At 41.9% G+C, this 20269-nt stretch overlaps 1 protein-coding gene across 1 annotated transcript in view; it reads left to right on the forward strand.

Annotated features, from left to right (window-relative positions):
• SOX5 (SRY-box transcription factor 5) overlaps positions 1–20269 on the forward strand; it is a 583674-nt gene that overhangs the window by 143734 nt on the left and 419671 nt on the right. Inside the window, exon 3 of the mRNA XM_038741985.1 lies at positions 16316–16526. Within this exon, the coding sequence (XP_038597913.1) occupies positions 16316–16526 (211 nt within the window). The remainder of the gene's footprint in view (positions 1–16315; positions 16527–20269) is intronic.

Genomic DNA, 20269 nt, shown 5'->3' on the forward strand with positions numbered 1-20269 from the left:
CACCAGATGAGTGAAGCCAGATGAATTAGGACTTTGTTTGACAGAATTTTTGAGCATTATTGTTACATAGCTAATTTTGGTATATGTTTCCCTTTAATCTCTATTTCCCTGCTTTGGAAAGAATAAAGGAACTGAAACAAATCTGCTGATTCTGTAAAATAAGGGATTATGATATGGTGTCCGTTTTTTGGGTTTTTTTGCACGGGGGGGGGTTGTTTAGTGTGGTCTTAAGATGGACCTTTTAGTCATCAGGAAAGAGATAATAAAAGTCTTAAAGTGTATTTGCAGGGTTTTGAAACAGACACAGCAGCCAAAACACCAACAGGAAGATAATGAAGTTGTCGTAGAACAGAATGTTCTTTGTTTCACAGGTTCTATTGATCAATATGTTAGTAAGTCTCTAAATGCCACCTTTGCTTATTAAGTGGTTTTTGAGGGTAAATAAAAGTGTGCGATTAATTCTTGAACGGGGCATTTTTGAGATTTTAGGTGAACCTTCCTCTGAAAAAGTACTGTGGAAAACTATGATTGGATAATTTTATTTATTTTTTTTTACCTAGTTGCATAGCAGCGATGTAAAAATGGGAACTTCAGCCCAAATTGGGCATTTGTATATTTATTTTTCAATTCCTAACATCCTAATTTAAAATCAGAGCATTTGGTCAAAATAATGGTGTTTGTGAAGTGCTATGTACCCAGCCCTGTTCTAAGCACTGAGGTGGAAACAATATAATCAAGTGGGCCACATGGGATTCGCAGTCTAACTAAGAGGCAGAACAGGTACTGAATTTCTGTTTTACAAATGAGGAAACCGAGGCACAGAGAAGTTAAATGACTTGCCCAAGGTCACAACCAGCAAGTGGTAGAGCCAGCATTAGAACCCAGGTCCTTTGACTCTGAGGCCCGAGTGCTTTCTGCTACAGGAAGCTTTCCATCGCTGCATTGCACAACACCAAAGTAGAATATATCCAGAATATGTCCAGAATCCAGGAGAAGCAGCGTAAGGTAGTGGATAGAGCCCGAGCCTGCGACTCAGAAGGTCATGGGTTCTAATGCAGACTCTGCTATTTGTCTGCTGTGTGACCTTGGGCAAGTCACTTCACTTCCCTGGGCCTCAGTTTCCTCATCTGGAAAATGGGGAGTAAGATTGTGAGTCCCACGTGGGACAACCTGATTACCTCGTATCTACCCCAGCTCTTAGAACGGTGCTTGACACATAGTAAGCACTTATCAAATATGATCATTATTATTATGAATATTTGGCTTTAAAGTACAAAGCATCTTATGAATCTTCGACCTTGCTTTCTACTCCCAAATTAGAAATCAGATAAGCACAGAAATGAATCCAATTAAAGTTACAATATTTCTCTAAATGATACTTGCGGTATCTGTAAAGCGCTTAGTTTGTGCCAGGCACTGTTTGAAGTGCTGGGGTGGATATGAGCAAATTGGGTTGGACGCAGTCCCTGTTCCACGTGGGGCTCACAGTCTTAATCTTCAGTTTACAGCTGAGGTAACTGAGGCACAGAGAAGTTAAGTGACTTGGCCACGCTCACACAGTAGGCATGTTGCGGAGCCAGGATTAGAACTCGAGCTTCTCACTCCCAGGCACAAGCTCAATCCCCTAAGCTATGTTGTTTCTCTAAATAAAATGTTCTGCACCTAGCTCTGAGGAAAGAATACATGAAAACGTGAACAGGAACTGTCGCAAACTCCGATATCATCATCTTCAATGGTAATTATTTAGTGCACGCTATATATACAGCAGTATTTTAAGCAGGTGGGAGAGTTCAACACAACCGATTAGGTAGACACATTCCCTGCCCAGAGCAAGCTTATCACTCACTAGTAATCACTGCACACTGTGCTGAGTGCTTTGGAGAATCCAAAGAGAAACAATCCATTCCTTTTACTACCTTTTAGTCCCTCTGATAAAATGCAGGTGATTATAAATAATGATTGGTGATATGAAAGGATGCGTTGGAAGGGGAAGCAGTATGGCCTAGGCCTTCAAAGCCCTACTGAGAGCTCACCTCCTCCAGGAGGCCTTCCCAGACTGAGACCCTCCTTCCTCTCCCCCTCTCTCCATCCCCCTGCCTTACCTCCTTCCCCTCCCCACAGCACCTGTATATATGTATATATGTTTGTACATATTTATTACTCTTTATTTATTTATTTTACTTGTGCATATTTATTCTATTTATTTTATTGAGTTAATATGTTTTGTTTTGTTGTCTGTCTCCCCCTTCTAGACTGTGAGCCCACTGTTGGGTAGAGACCGTCTCTATATGTTGCCAACTTGTACTTCCCAAGTGCTTAGTACAGTGCTCTGCACACAGCAAGCACTCAATAAATATGATTGAATGAATGAATGAATAGTAGCTAGAGCCCAGGCCTGGAGGTCAGAAGGAGCTGGCTTCAAATGCAGGCACCACCACCTGCCTGCTGCGTGACCATCCTCTTCTAGACTGTGAGTCCATTTTTGGGTAGGGACCATCTCTATTTGTTTCCAACTTGTACTTCCCAAGTGCTTAGCCCAGTGCTCTGCACACAGTAAGCGCTCAATAAACACGATCGAATGAAATGAATGAATGAATTTCACTTCTCTGGACCTCAGTTCTCTCATCTCTAAATGGGAATTAAGAGTGTGAGCCACGTGTGGGACAGGGCCTGTGTCCAACCTGATTAGTTGGTATCTAACCCAGTGCTTAGAACAGTGCCTGGTACATTGTGAGTGCTTAAAAAATACCTGATAAAAAGGAGTGTAGCTCAGTGGAAATATCCCGGGCTTGGGAGTCAGAGGTCGTGAGTTCTAATCCCGACTTTGTCACTTGTCAACTGTGTGACTTTGGGCAAGTCACTTAACTTCTCTGAGCCTTAGTTACCTCATCAGTAAAATGGGGATGAAGACTGTGAGCCCCATATGGGACAACCTGATTACCTTGTATCCCCCCCCAGTGCTTAGAACAGTGCTTGGCACATAGTAAGCGCTTAACGAATGCCATCATTATCATGATGATGATGAAGATGATGATGTTGATGATGATGATAAAGATCCCAGGTCTGTGAGTCAGAGGATCTGGTTTGTAATCCCGGCTACACCACGAACGCACTTTGTGACCTGGGCAAATCACTTCACTTCTCGGGGCTTCAACTCCCTCATCTGCAAAATGAGGAGTCTCCCTCCCTCCCTCCTTCCTTCTCTCCCTCTGTATGAGAACTGATTATCTTCTATTAGCCCCAGCACTTGAGCAGTGCTTGGAACATAGTAAGCACTTAACAGGTATTATTATCATTATTTCAGTGGCATTCTTTGCTGACAGTGTGCCAAAATATTTATCCAATTCTATTTATTGAGCACTTATTGTGCAGAGCACTGTACTTTACAAAATAGATTAGTAAGGCCTGGGTCGATGCAAGAAAAGCAGTTTGGATACAGTCCCTGTCCCATATGTCCCATATGAAGCAGCGTGACTTAGTGGAAAGACGCCGGGCTTGGGTGGGAGTCAGAGGTCATGGATTCTAATCCCAGCTATGCCACTTGTCTGCTGTCTGACCTTGGGCAAGCCACTTCACTTCACTGTGCCTCAGGTACCTCATCTGTAAAATGGGGTTGAAGACTGTGAGTCCCAAGTGGGACAACCTGATTATCTTGTATCTAGCCCAGTGCTTAGAACAGTGCTTGGCACATAGTAAGCGCTTAACAAATACCATAATTATTATATGGGCTCACAATCACAGGAACAGCTATTATACCCATTTTCCAGATGAGGAAACCGAGATCCAGAGAGATTAAATGACTTAAGTAATCATGTCATGAGAAAATTGAGTTATGTTGCCTCTTTGAAGGGCATTCATGAGATGGAGGATAGAGAGTTTGAAGAATCCATCATGCCTGTCTTCCATGCTACAAATTCATATATTATTATGTCCACCACTGTGTTTTGCATCCTTGCCTCTCACGGAGACTTTTCTCCATTAAATACCGTCAACTTCAAAAACACAAAGAAACATAAAGTACAGTGCAGTTTGGAGAGGCTGAGGCAGAGACTGAGAAGCATTAGAGCATCATAACTTGTCTAATACCTACGTATGCAGAACTAAGCTTTCCTTCACTGAATCTACCTAGAGCATCTTGTGGATCATGCAATATCTAGAAGAGACTCATGTTGTGAAAAGAGCCCTCTCTAACTCTTCAGTCATGCTAGACTCTAAACCCATTGTGGGCCAGGAATGTGTCTGTCGATTGTTCTATTGTCCTCTCTTAAGCACTTAGTACAGTGCTTTGCACACAGTTTGCACTCAATAAATAGAATTGAATGAATGAAAGAAGTGTTAAATCCAAACTGTGCAGTGAAAATATGCAGTACACTGAAACTAACTTGATTTATCTAGCAGACCATTGTCTACATTAAGGTGGCTACATTACATTACATTAGGTAATGTCTACATTAACTAATGTAGACATTGTCTTGTCTACATTAAGGACAAGAAGTGTGGTGTAGAGGATAGAGCCTGGGCCTGGAACACTAGGTCATGGGTTCTAATCCCTGCTCTGCCACATCTCCTTTCATTCATTCATTCAATCATATTTATTGAGTGCTTCCTGTGTGCAGAGCACTGTACTAAGTGCGTGGGAAATACAAGTTGGCAACATATAGAGATGGTCCCTACCCAACAACGGGCTCCTTTGTGACCTTGGGAAGCTCACTTAGCTTCTCTGTGCCTCAGTTCCCTCATCTGTGAAATGAGGAATGAGACCATGAGCCCCACATGAGACAGGGACTGTATCCAACCAGATTTGCTTGTATCTACCTCAGTGTTTAGTATAGTGCCTGGCACACAGTAAGTGCTTAATAAATACCATAATTATTATTATTACTGAAAACTACTTTTCTACAGTGAGCACTTTGTGCTATAGAAATGCTCAATGAAATGCCATATGTCTGTTTGTTTGTTTTTTGTTTTTTTAACCTGCTCCTCAAAATGCAAGTGAGGGTATGTATATTTCAGGCATCCCTGGGGGCCTTTCCCACACCCTATAATTTATAAACCCCACTAAAGAGGCTATATTTCATGCATGTCAAGTCTGGAATGATGTATCCTTCATGTCTCCTTGACCATTTAACTCCCTGATGAGATTTTTTTTCTTTGTGCTTCTTGCATTGACATAATAGATCACAAGTGGTCAAATTCAGTTTCAAGCTAAATATCTGTGACAAAATATGCAGTGAGTCTACATCAGGGGGCTTATGGTATAACAGAATCATATAGCTTTTAAAATAACCCTTAATTTCTCATTTTACCTTGTCACAGACACAGGTCTACAATAGTTCGTTCTTGGAATAACAATGTGTGTGTGTGTGTGTGTGTGTGTGTGTGTGTGTGTGTGTGTGTCCACCTGCTCATTACAACGTATCTTCTATTCCTATTGTTTCTTTCATGAGACATTCAACCTATGTTTCATTTGCATCCTCTCCCTCCTCCCCGCTTCATTTACTGAAAAAAAAAAAGGAGAAAAAAATAATTCAGTTAAAGTGCACTGGCTATTTTCTACCCAGCTTTTTTAATAGTTCCATTCCCGGCTTCTTTTTTCTAAGTGCAAACGGCAAAGCCAGGATTCAAACCCAAGTCTCCTGACTTCTGGTTCCATGATTTTTCCAACAGGCCACACGGATTCCCTTGAGGTCTATGAAAGATCAGGAAGCGTTCCCAATTAATTTTTCCACTCCCCAGATCGTAGCCTCCCAGCTACAACTTAAGCTCGTTTATACCACTTTAGCAATTATGCCCTACAAAGTTTGTGTACATTAAACTCTCCTAGGTATACATGCTATATGCTCTACAAACTCTGCTATTAAACCACTTGCTAGCCCACATCTTACTTTACAGTTTCTTCTTCTTCCCATCTGGAAGTTATTTTGCATAGCGGTAGTTATAGTAGTGGTAGCATTTATCCAACACCGAGTTAATGTACTTCACTACATTCATTCAGTTCATTCAATCATATTTATTAAGCGCTTACAGTGTGTAGAGTACTGTACTAAGTGCTTGAAGTTGCATGAGTTCTAAATTCTTAAGAAGAATGAAAGAGCTTACCTTCTAATATGGGTAACACACATAAAAATGTTTACAACCATGATATTCCAAATAAATTGATGGAGCAGACATATGTATTTAAGGGCAAAGGAGGGTATTCATTAATTCATGCGTATATCTCAACAGCTAGATTTTTGCTTCTTGAGGGCAGGGATTTGTGTCTATTACCAAAATTGCACTTTCGCCCAAGCACTTTCAGTGCTCTGCACGTAAAAGGTGCTCAGTAAATACTAGTGGATTAGCCATTTGAGAATCAATCCATTACTCTCCCCTCATTCAAAGCCTTATTGAAGGCCCATCTCCTCCAAGAGGCCTTCCCTGACTAAGCCCTCCTTTCCTTTTCTCCCACTCTCTCCTGTGTCCCCCTGACTTGCTCCCTTTCTTCATCTCCCCTCCCAGCCCCACAGCACTTATGTCCAGATCGGTCATTTCTTTTTTTTTTTAATAGCATTTATTAAGCGCTTACTATGTGCAAAGCACTGTTCTATTCACTGGGGAGGTTACAAGGTGATCAGGTTGTACCATGGGGGACTCACAGTCTTCATCCCAATTTTACAGATGAGGTAACTGAGGCACAGAGAAGTGAAGTGACTTGCCCAAAGTCATACAGCTGACAATTGGAGGAGCCGGGATTTGAACACATGACCTCTGAGTCCAAAGCCCGTGCTCTTTCCACTGAGCCACGCTGCTTCTCATTTATTTCTATTAACATCTGTCTCCCCCTCTAGACTGTAAGTTTTTTGTGGGCAGGAAATGTGTCTGTAGTTCTAATGTACTCTCCCAAGTGTTTAGTACAGTACTCTGCACACAGTAAGTGCTTGATGAATACATTTTACTGACTGAATGGCTATTCAGCTTTAAATTTTGTTTCTGGTTTTATACTTTTCAGTGCCTTAGTTTGCTTCTCCACCTCTGGGAGCTATACACTTGGAATGGGCAAACAACAACATCATTCCTCTCACTGTGGAGAAGTGACTATATCCTATCGTTCTTAACCCTGAGAACCTTGTTTTTCAAGAGACTAAGTCAAAAACCTAATGTTTATCGAAAGCTAGTTTTCTGGCTGTCTTGAATTTAATTTGGGCTTAGAGAGCTGAGGAAGAAGCATGAAAACATGCCTTCAGAGGCCAGAAGTCAAGGCTGGGATCTAATTTGAACAATAAAAGATGTCATGTGTATCTTTGCTGAGTAATAGATCACCAGTTCTCTTTTTTAATGAGTTCATTTTGACTTTTGATATAAAATGTTGCTCTCATTTGCAGATGCTTATGAAAAGAGATCCTTTTAGGAAACGGTTAAAGTGATAATCCCAACAGAACAAATTGGTGTATGTTTGGGGGGTGTGGTGGGGGGTGTGTGTGGATGAAAAGGGAACATTATTCAAAGACAAATTGCTCCAAGAGAATAGATCCGATGTGCAGAAACCCAGTTTTCTCTGATGGTTGCAAAGGTACTAGCTCGCAACCTAGTTCAAGATTTACAGAGGAAGTTTATCAGTCGTCTTTGAAGAGGTCAGAGCCCATTTTCATCCATTCATTCAATCATATTTATTGAGCGTTTACTGTGTGCAGAGCACTGTACTAAGTGCTTGGAAAGTACAATTTGGCAACAAATGGAGACATTCCTACACAACAATGGGCTCACAGTCTAGAAGGGGGGAGACAGACAACAAAACCAAACAAGTAGACAGGCATCGATTACTAAACCTATGGGAGCAAACCCCACCTCATTGAAGGCTCGTAGGGAATTTATGTTTGTTCATAGAAACAAACCATGTCCTTGAGTTTTGAGATAATATTAGTAATTGTGGTGTTTGTTAAGAGCTTACAATGTACTCAACTAAGTACTGGGGGGGATACAAGCAAATCGAATTGGACACAGTCCGCGTCCCATATGGGGCTCACAGGCTCAATCCCCATGTTACAGATGGGGGGAACTGAGGCCCAGACAAGTGAAGCGACTTGCCCAAGGTCACAAAGCAGACAAGTGGCGGAAGCTGGATTAGAACCCAGGTCCTTCTGACTCCCAAGCCCTACCTCTATGCATTACACCATGCTGCTTTAGTGTCGGTAGCCATGTTGAGGTGAATAAACCAGCTCTCCTTGAGTTTTGAGCTCTTAACAAAAATTTGAAACACAAATCTGAATTCACTCCAGATCCTGGAGGATAAATTACGGTAGATAGCTGGCTGCCTGCCAAGTAGGAAGAAAGTGGAAGTCACAGTATCAGGTATGAGTGAGAGGAGGTTCAGGGAAGGAGCAAGGAAGAGAAGAGAATTATTCCCCTAAATAACTGTGTCAACATACATTAGCTGTCCATTTGCCGAGGAAATGAACATGGAATTTCATAAGGTATAAACAGCAGTAAAAGGCATCAAACTGTGAAAAGGATAACGGTAATAATTACAGTACATGGTAAGTGCTTACTGTGTGCCAGGCATTCTTCAAAGCACTGTGGTAGTTACAAGAAAATCAGGTTGGACACAGTCCCTGTCCCACATGGGGCTCACAGTCTCAATCCCCATTTTGCAGATGAGATGACAGAGGGACAGAAAAGAAAAGTGACTTTCCTAAGGTCACACAGCAGATGAGTGGCAGAGCTGGGATTAGATCCTACATCCTCCAACTCCCAGGGCCGAGCTCTTGCCCTGGTAAGGGAGGACAAGTGTCGGAGCAGGGATTAGAACCCATGACCTTCTGACTCGAAGGCCCATACTCCATTCATTCATTCAATCATATTTATTGAGCGCTTACTGTGTGCAGAGCACTGTACTAAGGGCTTGGGAAGTAAAAGTTGGCAACATATAGAGACGATCCCTACCCAACAGTGGGCTCACAGTCTAGAAAGGGGAGACAGACAACAAAACAAAGCATATTAACAAAATAAAATAAATAGAATAAATATGTACAAGTAAAATAAATAAATACATAGAGTAATAAATATGTACAAACATATATACATATATACAGGTGGCTAGGCCATGCAGTGGTGAGAAAGACTGTAATGGAATCAAAAGTGCCTGGTAATATAGCCGATAAAAAATATAATGGGATGAATTGGCTGGGATGTTTAGTTTTCTACATTTGTATTTGCTGGGAACTGAATTTGGATCCCAAAGGTTCAGCAGCTCTTAAGTGAAAATTGGAGGTTGGAAAAATGTAAGCTGGGTTATTGTTTGAGATTAAAAGGGCATGGCGCTTCTAGACTGTGAGCCCGCTGTTGGGTAGGGACCGTCTCTATATGTTGCCAACTTGTACTTCCCAAGAGCTTAGTACAGTGCTCTGCACACAGTAAGCACTCAATAAATATGATTGACTGATTGATTGATTGATTGACTTGTTACCCACCCCAGTGCTAGAAGAGTGCATGATGGATAGTAAATAATAACAATAAAAATGATGGTATTTATTAAGCGCTTACTATGTGCAAAGCACTGTTCTAAGCACTGGGGAAGTTGCAAGGTGATCAGGTTGTCCCACAGGGGGCTCACAGTCTTAATCCCCATTTTACAGATGAGGGAACTGTTACAGATGAGGGAAATTTTGCAGTTGAGGGAAAAGTCAATGAAGTTGGGCACAGTAGCTGCCCCGTATTGGGCTTCCAGACAATGTAGGAGGGAGAATGGGTATTGAATCCCCATTGGAAACTGAGGCCTAGAGAAATGAAGCGATCGGACCAAAGTCACCCAGCAGGCCAAAGGCGGAGGTTGGATTAGAAGCCTGGTCCTCTGACCCCAAGGCCCCTGCTTTATTCATTAGACCAAGCTGTTCCTTAGAAGGAACCTTCTCTCTGTGCCTCATTCTCACCTGTCCCGCCTTCGACCCCTGGCCCACGTCCCTCCCCTGGCCTGGAATGCCCTCCATCCTCCATCCTCACATCTGCCAAACAGTAACACTTCCCCCCTTCAAAGCCCTGATGAAGGCCCACCTCCTCCAGGAGGCTTTCCCAGACTAAACCCCCCTTTTTTCTTCAGCTGCCCCTCCCCTCCTCATCACCCTGACTCACTTCCTTTGCTCTACCCCACGCCCCAAAGCACTCGGGTAGATAATAATAATAATAATAATAATAATAATCATAATCATCATCATCATCATCATCATCATCATCATCATCATCATCATGTTGGTATTTGTTAAGTGCTTACTATGTGCCAAGCACTGTTCTAAGCGCTGGGGTAGATACAAGGTGATCAGGTTGTCCCACATGGGGCTCACAGTCTTCATCCCCATTTTACAGATGAGGGAACTGAGGCCCAGAGAAGTGAAGTGACTTGCCCAAAGTCACACAGCTGACAAGTGGAGAAGCCGGGATTTGAACCCATGACCTCCGACTCCAAAGCCCGGGCTCTTTCCACTGAGCCACACTGCATATCTATAATTCTGTTTATTTATAATGAATGCCTGTTTACTTGTTTTGATGTGTTTATATATCTATAATTCTATTTATTTATATTGATGCTATTGATGCCTGTTTCCTCGTCTTGATATCTGTCTCCCCCCCTTCTAGACTGTGAGCCCTTTGTGGGCTGGAATTGTCTCTCTTTGTTGCTGAATTGTACTTTCCAAGTGCTTAGTACTGTGCTCTGCACACAGTAAGCAAGTAAGCACTCAATAAATAGGATTGATTGATTGAATGAATGAATGAATGAATTAAGAGGGCAAATGAGGATTCATCTGCATTGCCTTAGTGGGGCCTCAGTTCCCTCATCTGTAAAATGGGGGTTGACTGTGAGCCCCCCGTGGGACAACCTGATCACCTTGTAACCCCCCAGCACTTAGAACAGTGCTTTGCACATAGTAAGCCCTTAATAAATCCCATCATTATTATTAACCATGTCTCCTATTTCTTTTCTCCTCTCCCAAACACCTAGTACAGAGTTCTGCACACAGTAGTGTGAGCTCGTCCCCTAGACTGTGAGCTCTCCGTGGGCAGGAACGTGTCTATTTTTGGTTATATTGTCTTCTCCCAAGCGCTTGCAGTAGTGCTTTGCACATAATAAGTACTCAATAAATGCGATTGAATGAACAGTAAATGCTCAATAAATACCTCTGATCCCTCCGCCCATGGTAGGCTTTCCAAGTGTACTCCTGGATGAATGAATGAGTTCTTGAAAAGGAAGATATTAAGGCAGAAATATGAGGCGTCTGTAGCACAATCTGGACAGACTTTTTGTGGTGACAAGGGTCAAGCAGCCCTTGAAAATTGTATGTATGCTAGTGGTAAACATATGGAGTGGATTACTCCAGGAAATGCTGCCTGCTGAAAATATCAGCATGTGCAAGATGGATTTGGATGAATTCACCATAAGAGGTCCATAATGGATTGCTAGAGGGACACATAGGGAGATAGAGGTAAAGACTAGGTATGATTAATTTATTTCTATTAATGTCTCTCTCCCCCTTTAAACTGTAAACTATTTGAGGGCAGGGAATGTGTCTGTCACATTGTTATATTGTACTCTCCCAAGGGCTTACCCCATTCATTCATTCAATCGTATTTATTGACAAACATATACACAGGTGCTGTGGGGAAGGGAAGGAGGTAAGATGGGGGGGAATCAATCAATCGTATTTATTGAACGCTTACTGTGTGCAGAGCACTGTACTAAGCACTTTGGAAGTACAAGTTGGCAACATATAAAGACGGTCCCTACCCAACAACGGGCTCACAGTCTAGAAGGGGGAAACAGACAACAAAACTCCACTGCTCTGCTCACAGAAAGTGCTCGATAAATACTACTGACAGACTGACTGATCATGAGAAGCAGCATGACGCCGAAGAAAGACCCTAGAGCCTAGGAGTCAGAGGACCTGTGTTCTAATCCTGCTTCTGCTGTGTGACCCCAAGAAAATCTCTTAACTTCTTTATGTCTCGGTTTCTTCTCTTTAAAACCATAAGCCCCATGAGGGAACAGGAACTCTCTCCTATGTGATTATATTTATCTACGCCAGCTCTTAGTTTAGTGCCTGGTACAGAATAAGCTGTAACAATTATCATTATTATTATTATTATTATTATTATTATCATCATCATCATTATTATTATTATTGTCATTGTCATTATTTTTACAATTTGACCTCCAAATTATTTTATGTCTGTTCTCTAAGTAGATTGAAAGCACCTTGAAGGCAGGAAGTGTGAATTCTAACTTGATGGTAGTCTCGCAGGTTTTTAGTACAATGCTCAGTAGTGATAATAATAATAATAATAATAATAATAATAATAATAATAATATCTGTTAAGTGCTTACTATGTGCCAGGCACTGATCTAAGCACTGGGTAGATACAACGTAATCAGGTTGTCCCATGTGGGGCTCACAGTCTTAATCCAATTTTACAGGTGAGGTAACTAAGGCACAGAGAAGGTAAGTGACTTACCCAAAGTCACACAGCTGATAGGTGGTGGAGCCAAGATTAGAACCCATGACCTCTGAACTCCCAAGCCTGGGCTCTTTCCTCTAAGCCACACTGCTTCTCGCCCAGGAATTACTCAATAGGTTCTACTGGTTGAGGGAGGGGAGCAATTCTAACACAGTTCAGCGTTTGCCAGGACTGGGTTGGATAAACAAGTGATTTCTCACAGAAGTTGAACGTCCACGTAACTATGCATTTTGTTGGAGAAGTTTCAGCTTTTTCATCTATGCAGCATATTCGAGTAGCTGCTTGCCAAGTGGCTTGGGCCTTCTCCCTGGGCCTCCATCTCTTCTTTCTCGTCGCCAACCTCTTGCCCACATCCACCCTCTGGCCTCCTCAAATCTGACAGTGACTCTCCCCACCTTCAAAGCCTCTTCCCCTTGTCCCCCTCTCCATGCCCCCCATCTAACCTCCTTCCCTTCCCCACAGCACCTGTATATATGTATATATGTTTGTACGTATTTATTACTCTATTTATTTTATTTGTATATATTTATTCTATTTATTTTATTTTGTTAATATGTTTTGTTTTGTTCTCTGTCTCCCCCTTCTAGACTGTGAACCCATGTTGGGTAGGGACTGTCTCTATATGTTGCCAACTTGTACTTCCCAAGGGCTTAGCACAGTGCTCTGCACACAGTAAGTGCTCAATAAATATGATTGATTGATTGATTGATTGATTGATTATAAAAGGCCCATCTCTTCCAAGAAGGCTTCCTTGACTAGGCCCTCCTTTCCTCTTCTCCCACCCACTTCTGCGTCTCCCTGATCTTGCTCCCTTTATTTACCCGCCTTTCTGGCCCCACACCACTAATGTCCATATCTGTCTTTCATTTATTTCTATTCATGTCTTTCTGTTTATTATTGTATTGTACTCCCGAAAGCACTTAGTACAGTGCTCTGCACACAGTAAGCGCTCAATAAATACAACTGACTGACTGACTGACTGATATTGTTTTTCTGGATAACACTGAGGATTGTAACGTAGATAACTTGGGGATTCCCAATGGGGCATTGGTGAGGTTAGTCATACCTGGAATATTGTGCAAATCCTGAAGCTCTGATGGCCTTCATTTACATTGAAAAGATCTTAGTTGGATTTGGGAATTTGGTAGGAACCAGATGGAGCTGATAAACTGTGAGTTCCCTGATGGTAGAGATTGTGTCTATCAATAAATCAATGGTCTTTTTGAGCATTTACTATGTGCAGAGTGCTGTACTAAGCACTTAATAATAATAATGGCATTTGTTAAGTGCTTACCATGTGCAAAGCACTGTTCTAATAGCTGGGGAGGATACAAGGTGATCAGGTTGTCCCACGTGGTGCTCACAATCAATCCCCATTTTACAGATGAGGTAACTGAGGCCCAGAGAAGTTAAGTGACTTGCCCAAAGTCACACAGCTGACAAGCAGCGGAGCCAGGATTAGAACCCACAACCTGTGACTCCCAAGCCCGTGGTCTTTCCACTGAGCCACGCTGCTTCTCTACTGTCACTTGAGAGACAACAATGCAATACAGTTAGCAGACATGTTTCCTGCCCACAGGGAGCTGAAATTCAGGAGGGGGAGGTGGACAATGATATAAGTAATAATGTAAATAATATATTGACATGAATAAACAATATAAATATTGCTATAAGTAATATGAGTATTAATATAGATAAGTTATTTCTGATATATATAATTTAAAGATATCTACACAGATGCTGTGAGGTTGAGGTTGGGGTGACTGTTTTAGTGAAATCTCCCAAGCGCTTAACACAGTGCTCTGCACACAGTAGACTGTTAGCTCCCTGAGGGCAGGACTGCATCCACCGATTTGATTGTATTGAGTGAACAGTATACACTCAGTCAATACAATTGATTGATTAAGGCATAACCAGATCAGAAAATCCCTATATACCACATAGGAGCTGTATATTTTTTTCACGACCATTATTACTTCAGCATTAACTCAAAGCCCCCTTTCCATCTTCCTCCTGACTATAGTCTGTAATCAGTCTGGCCTGCTAGATTGGAAATTCCTTGATGTCATAACTTCTAACTCTAATAATAATAATAATAATAATAATAATAATGTTGGTATTTGTTAAATGCTTACTATGTGCCAAGCACTGTTCTAAGCACTGGGGTGGATACAAGGTAATCAAGTTGTCCCATGTGGGGCTCACAGTCTTCATGCCCATTTTACAGGTGAGGTAACTGGGGCACAGAGAAGTTAAGTGACTTGCCCAAGATCACACAACTGACAAGCAGCAGAGCAGGGATTAGAACCCACGACCTCTAATGTAATTTCTCAAGCACTGAGCACAGCTAGCGGTTTGTGTTAAGTAATTACCTAATGGATAGAGCACAGGCCTTGGAGTCAGAAGGTCATGGGTTCTAATCCTGGCCCCGCCACTTGTCTGCTGTGTGACCTTGGGCAAGTCACTTCTCTGGGCCTCAGTTTTACAGACCTGACCTATAAAATAGGGATTGAGACTGTGAGCCCCACATGGGACAGGGACGGTGTCCAACCCAATTTTCTTGGAACCACCCCAAAATGTAGTACAGTGCTTGTCACATAGTAAGTGCTTAACAAATACCATCATTATCATTATTCATACTATGTATTGATTGATTGATTGATTGATTGAAAGAAGCAACAATCCTATCACAAAACACTCCATAAAGCAGCTTAACTTAAAAAATATGTGTGGAAAAAATGATTAACGTCCTTGTAGTGACAAGTCAAGAAATGGAGACGTCTTATGGAGAAAACTTCTTTAAAAAAGAAAGTAAAAGTGCAGCAGTGTCTTCGAATCTGAGCTGGGATTTCCTTCTGGGAAAACCGTGATTTGCCTATTATCCCCGCGCCGTTTCTCTTTTCTTGAAAATAATTGATCGTATGTCTTTTGGACAAATGTATCAGGAATCCACTACAGATTGCAAAAAAGGCACAAAAGAAAGTGATGAAAAATGATAACAGATAGTTAAAGGGCACACTTTAAGATGTAGTACAATGGGGTGCTATTCATAATCCAATTACAAATGAGCGGAAATCGAAAGGAATTTGCATGAAGATAAAAAGACAGGGGATAAAGGTGCACTGTGATAAGCGATAGTACTAGAAATGACATCGAGTCAGCATAGCGCAGTGTTTGAGTAATTGACGTTGTAGTAGAGAATATATTGGCACCCAAGAGCAAGAGAATGCATGTGTATCTTTTGATAAACTCCTATCAGTTTCAGGAAAACCCCTGTGATGTAGTATCTTTCACCCTGATTCTTCTTTTTTTTCCAAGTGAAGCACAGGAGAAAGCAATGTGGTGACAAAGTAGAAAGAGTAAAATTATATTTTATTCATTCAGTCAGTCATATTTATTGCACATCTACTGTGTGAAGAGCACCGTACTCAGCATTTGGGAGAGTACAGTGCCACGATAAATTGACACATTCCCTGCCCACAAGGAGCTTACAGTTTAGATTCACTCCTTCATTCATTCAATCGTATTTATTGAGCACTTAAGTGTAATAGAAGACTGCAGGGCAATCTTAAATAGTCAAGAGTGAAAGTAACAATTAAAAGTAGTCAATATAACTTTTATTATCAAGCTTCTGACTATTTATCACTAGGGCTTAGCTATTAGTCCTGAATCTTGTTTGATCCTCTGTGGAGAGGTTTTGTCCTGAGTGCATTTGAAACATCATCTTTATTTTTTTTAAAAAGGTTCCATCAGAAAAGCAAACAATATAGTGAACTCGAAAGGCGCACTGTGCTTCCGTCCTTAAAAACAGCTTGTGTCTGTGCTTCTCTTCCAGGATGTCGATGGCAATAAAGTGATGTCTTCATTTGCCCCACATAACTCATCTACCTCACCCCTGAAGGCAGAAGAAGGTGGGCGTCAGAGCGGAGAATATTTATCCAGCACAGCTCTGGGAACTCCCGAGAGACGTAAGGGGAGCCTAGCGGATGTCGTAGACACCCTGAAACAAAGGAAAATGGAAGAGCTCATCAAAAATGAGCCAGAAGGTAAGGTCTGGGAAAGGCACCGAAGTTCTGGGTTTCCTCTGAAGATGATCTATTTAAGATGCCGTTGTTTTCTAGCCTTTATTCCCTTTTCCTTTCATGCTTCAGGAGGTAGAGAAATGGGAATCAGCGCACCCCTCCAAGAGCTGCATTACAGTGACCTGCCCCATTCAGAAGGAGGTGGGTTCTAATCCCAGCTCTGCCACTTGGCTGCGTGACCTTGGGCAAGTCACACCACTTCTCTGTGCCTCAGTTACCTGTCAAATGGGGATTATGACTGTGAGCCCCATGTGGGACAGGGACTGTGTCCAACCTGAATTCCCTGTGTCAATCCCGGTGCTTAGTACAGTGCCTGGCACATAGTAAGTACCTAAGAAATACTAATGTCATTATTATTATCATTACTCCCTGCCTTGCTTTCATGGAAGCTGGGTCTAATGCTCAATCCCAGTGCTTAGCACAGTGCCTGGCACATAGTAAGTGCCTAACAAATACTAATGTCATTATTATTATCATTACTCCCTGCCTTGCTTTCATGGAAGCTGCGTCGAATGGGGGATCTCTCCACTTGGTCATAAGCTGGGAGGAAGGGAAGAAAGCCTCTAGTTTTATGAATCATTCATTCAATCGTATCTATTGAGCACTTACTGTGCACAGAGCACTGTACTAAGTGCTTGGGAAATAAAAGTCGGCAACATATAGAGACGGTCCCTACCCAACAACGGGCGCACAGTCTAGAAGGTAGGGATGAGACATTTCATCATCTCCTAGGAATAGGCGTAGCTTCAGGGGCTTGTAAACTTGTTATGATCAGGGAATGTGTCTGCTAATTCTGATGGATTGAACTCTCCCAAGTGTTTAGTACAGTACTCTGCACATAGCGAGCGCTCAATAAATCCAATTGATTGATCCACTGATTGATTGATTAGCCCTTTGGAAGCTGATGATTAGTGGCGAGAGCTCAGGCTTGGGAGTCAGAGGTCATGGGTTCTAATCCCAACTCTGCCACATGTCAGCTGTGTGACTTTGGGCAAGTCACTTCACTTCTCTGTGCCTCAGTTACCTCATCTGTAAAATGGGGATTTAGACTGTAAGCCCCAAGTGGGACAACCTGTTAACCTTGTATCTATCCCAGTGCTAAGAACAGTGCTTGGCACGTAGTAAGTGCTTCACAAATATCATTCCCCCTTTGTAGACCGTGAGCCCATTGTGGGCAGGTATTGTCTCTCTTGCTTTCTGAATTGTACTTTCCAAGTGCTTAGTACTGCGCTCTGCACACAGTAAGTGCCCAATAAATGTGATTGAAAGAATGAATGATGGTTTCATTCAGTTGCTTCAGGAGAAGCAGTGTGGCTCAGTGGAAAGAGCACGGGCTTTGGAGTCAGAGGTCATGGATTCAAATCCCGGCTCCTCCAACTGTCAGCTGTGTGACTTTGGTCAAGTCATTTCACTCATCTGTGCCTCAGCTATCTCATCTGTAAAATGGGGATTAAAACTGTGAGCCCCCCTTGGGACAACCTGATCACCTTGTAACCTCCCCAGCGCTTAGAACAGTGCTTTGCACATAGTAAGCGCTTAACAAATACCATCATTATTATTATTATTATCAGTGTGGCCACTGCTGTTTTCCCTTCTAACATCTCCTTGACACATTTTAGTCAGTCAGTCATATTTATTGAGCATTCAATAAAGCACTTGGGAAATGCTATTACTATTCTATTTATTTTGTCAATGATGTGCATCTAGCTTTACTTCTATTTATTCTGATGACTTGACACCTGACCACATGTTTTGTTTTGTTGCCTGTCTCTGCCTTCTAGACTGAGAGCCCATTGTTGTGTAGGGACCATGTCTATATAATGCCAACTTGTACTTCCCAAGCGCTTAGTACAGTGCTCTGCACACAGTAAACACGCAATAAATACAATTGAATGAATGAATGAATAAATGAGAGTCCAATATAACAATATAACAGACACAGTAAGCGCTCGATAAATACGATTGATGATGATGATGATGATGACACATTCCCTGCCCCAAACGAGCTTACAGCACTGTACTAAGCACTTGGGAGAGTACAGTACAGCAATACAATAAACATATTCGCTTCCCATAGTGAACTTACAGTCCAGACGGGGAAAAAGACACTGTTAAAAATAAATAAAATTACAGATACGGACACAAGATCTGTGGGGTAAGAGGGGAAATTCATTCATTCATTCGATTATCTTTATTGAGCGCTAACTGTGTGCAGAGCACTGTTCTATGCTTGGAAAGTACAATTCGGGAATGAATGAAGGGAGAGAGTTAGGGTGACACAGAAGAGAGTGGGAGAAGAAGAAAGGAGGGCTTAGTCAGGGAAGGCCTCTTGGATCTGGAGAATAATTATCTATCCACTAGGCCACACATGTGTTTGGATGTAGTCAATGGATGGGATTTCTGACAATCGTAAGTATTGAGCTCTCATTGTGGGCAGAGCTTTTAGACTGTGAGCCCACTGTTGGGTAGGGACTGTCTCTACATGTTGCCAACTTGTACTTCCCAAGCCCTTAGTACAGTGCTCTGCACACAGTAAGCGCTCAATAAATATGATTGATTGATTGATTAAGCTCTTGGGAGAGTACAACAGAACAATAAACAGACACATCCCCTGCCCACAGTGAGCTTACAGTTTAGAGGGAGCTGAGCCTTGACTCTGAAAGTAGCATTCTACAATGGGCTTCTCATGAATGGTCTTGCTTTTGAACAGCAATTCTGTATGAGCCATTGGAGATGCTAAAAGTAGTCAGCCTCTTCACAGAAGACAGCAGGTTAACTGCGCATGGAATTCTGAAAGAAAACTAAACTGAGTCTCCCTCCATGTGGGACGGGGACTGTGTCCAACCTGATTACCTTGCATCTATCCCAGCACTTAGAATAGTGCTTGGCTCAGAGTAAGCACTTAACAAGTACCACTAGTATCATTATTATTATTACTATTATTATTATTATTATTATTATTATTATTATTATGCATTTTCGGGCCCTGGTGTGTACAAGCACCGCACGTGAGCTACAGATAATTATTAGAAATGGTTTAATATGTGGAAGACTTATGGGATTGTAGAAGATACACAAATGGAAATGTTTTTTTCCATTATTAACACGAGAAAAAAATGATTCATTCATTCAACTGTATTTATTGACTGTTTACCATGTGCAAAGCACTGTACTAAGTTCTTGGGAGAGTACAATACAGCAGTACAACAGACACATTCCCTGCCCACAACAATTCGGAGATTGCTGAAGAGAACAAGGTAATACCAAGAAAATGTCACCCTATATTCCCATCACAGACTGGACAAAATTGTGTATCTGTGGTGATCAAATAACTTCAGCTGGTAACAAACAATAATAATAATTCATTAATTCATTCATTCAATCGTATTTATTGAGCACTTACTGTGTGCAGAGCACTGTACTAAGCACTTGGAAAGTACAAGTCAGCAACATATAGAGACAGTCTCTACCCAACAACGACTCACAGTCTAGAAGGGGGAGACAGACAACAAAACAATAAAATAATGCTATTCATAAGTGCTTAGTATGCTTAGAAAAGCAGCGTGGCTCAGTGAAAAGAGCCCAGGCTTTGGGGTCAGAGGTCATGGGTTCAAATCCTGGCTCTGCCAATTGTCAGCTGTGTGACTTTGGACAAGTCACTTCACTTCTCTGTGCCTCAGTTACCTCATCTGTAAAATGGGGATGAA

This window comes from Tachyglossus aculeatus, chromosome 2, assembly GCF_015852505.1.
Source record: "Tachyglossus aculeatus isolate mTacAcu1 chromosome 2, mTacAcu1.pri, whole genome shotgun sequence".
Classification (NCBI taxonomy): domain Eukaryota; kingdom Metazoa; phylum Chordata; class Mammalia; order Monotremata; family Tachyglossidae; genus Tachyglossus; species Tachyglossus aculeatus.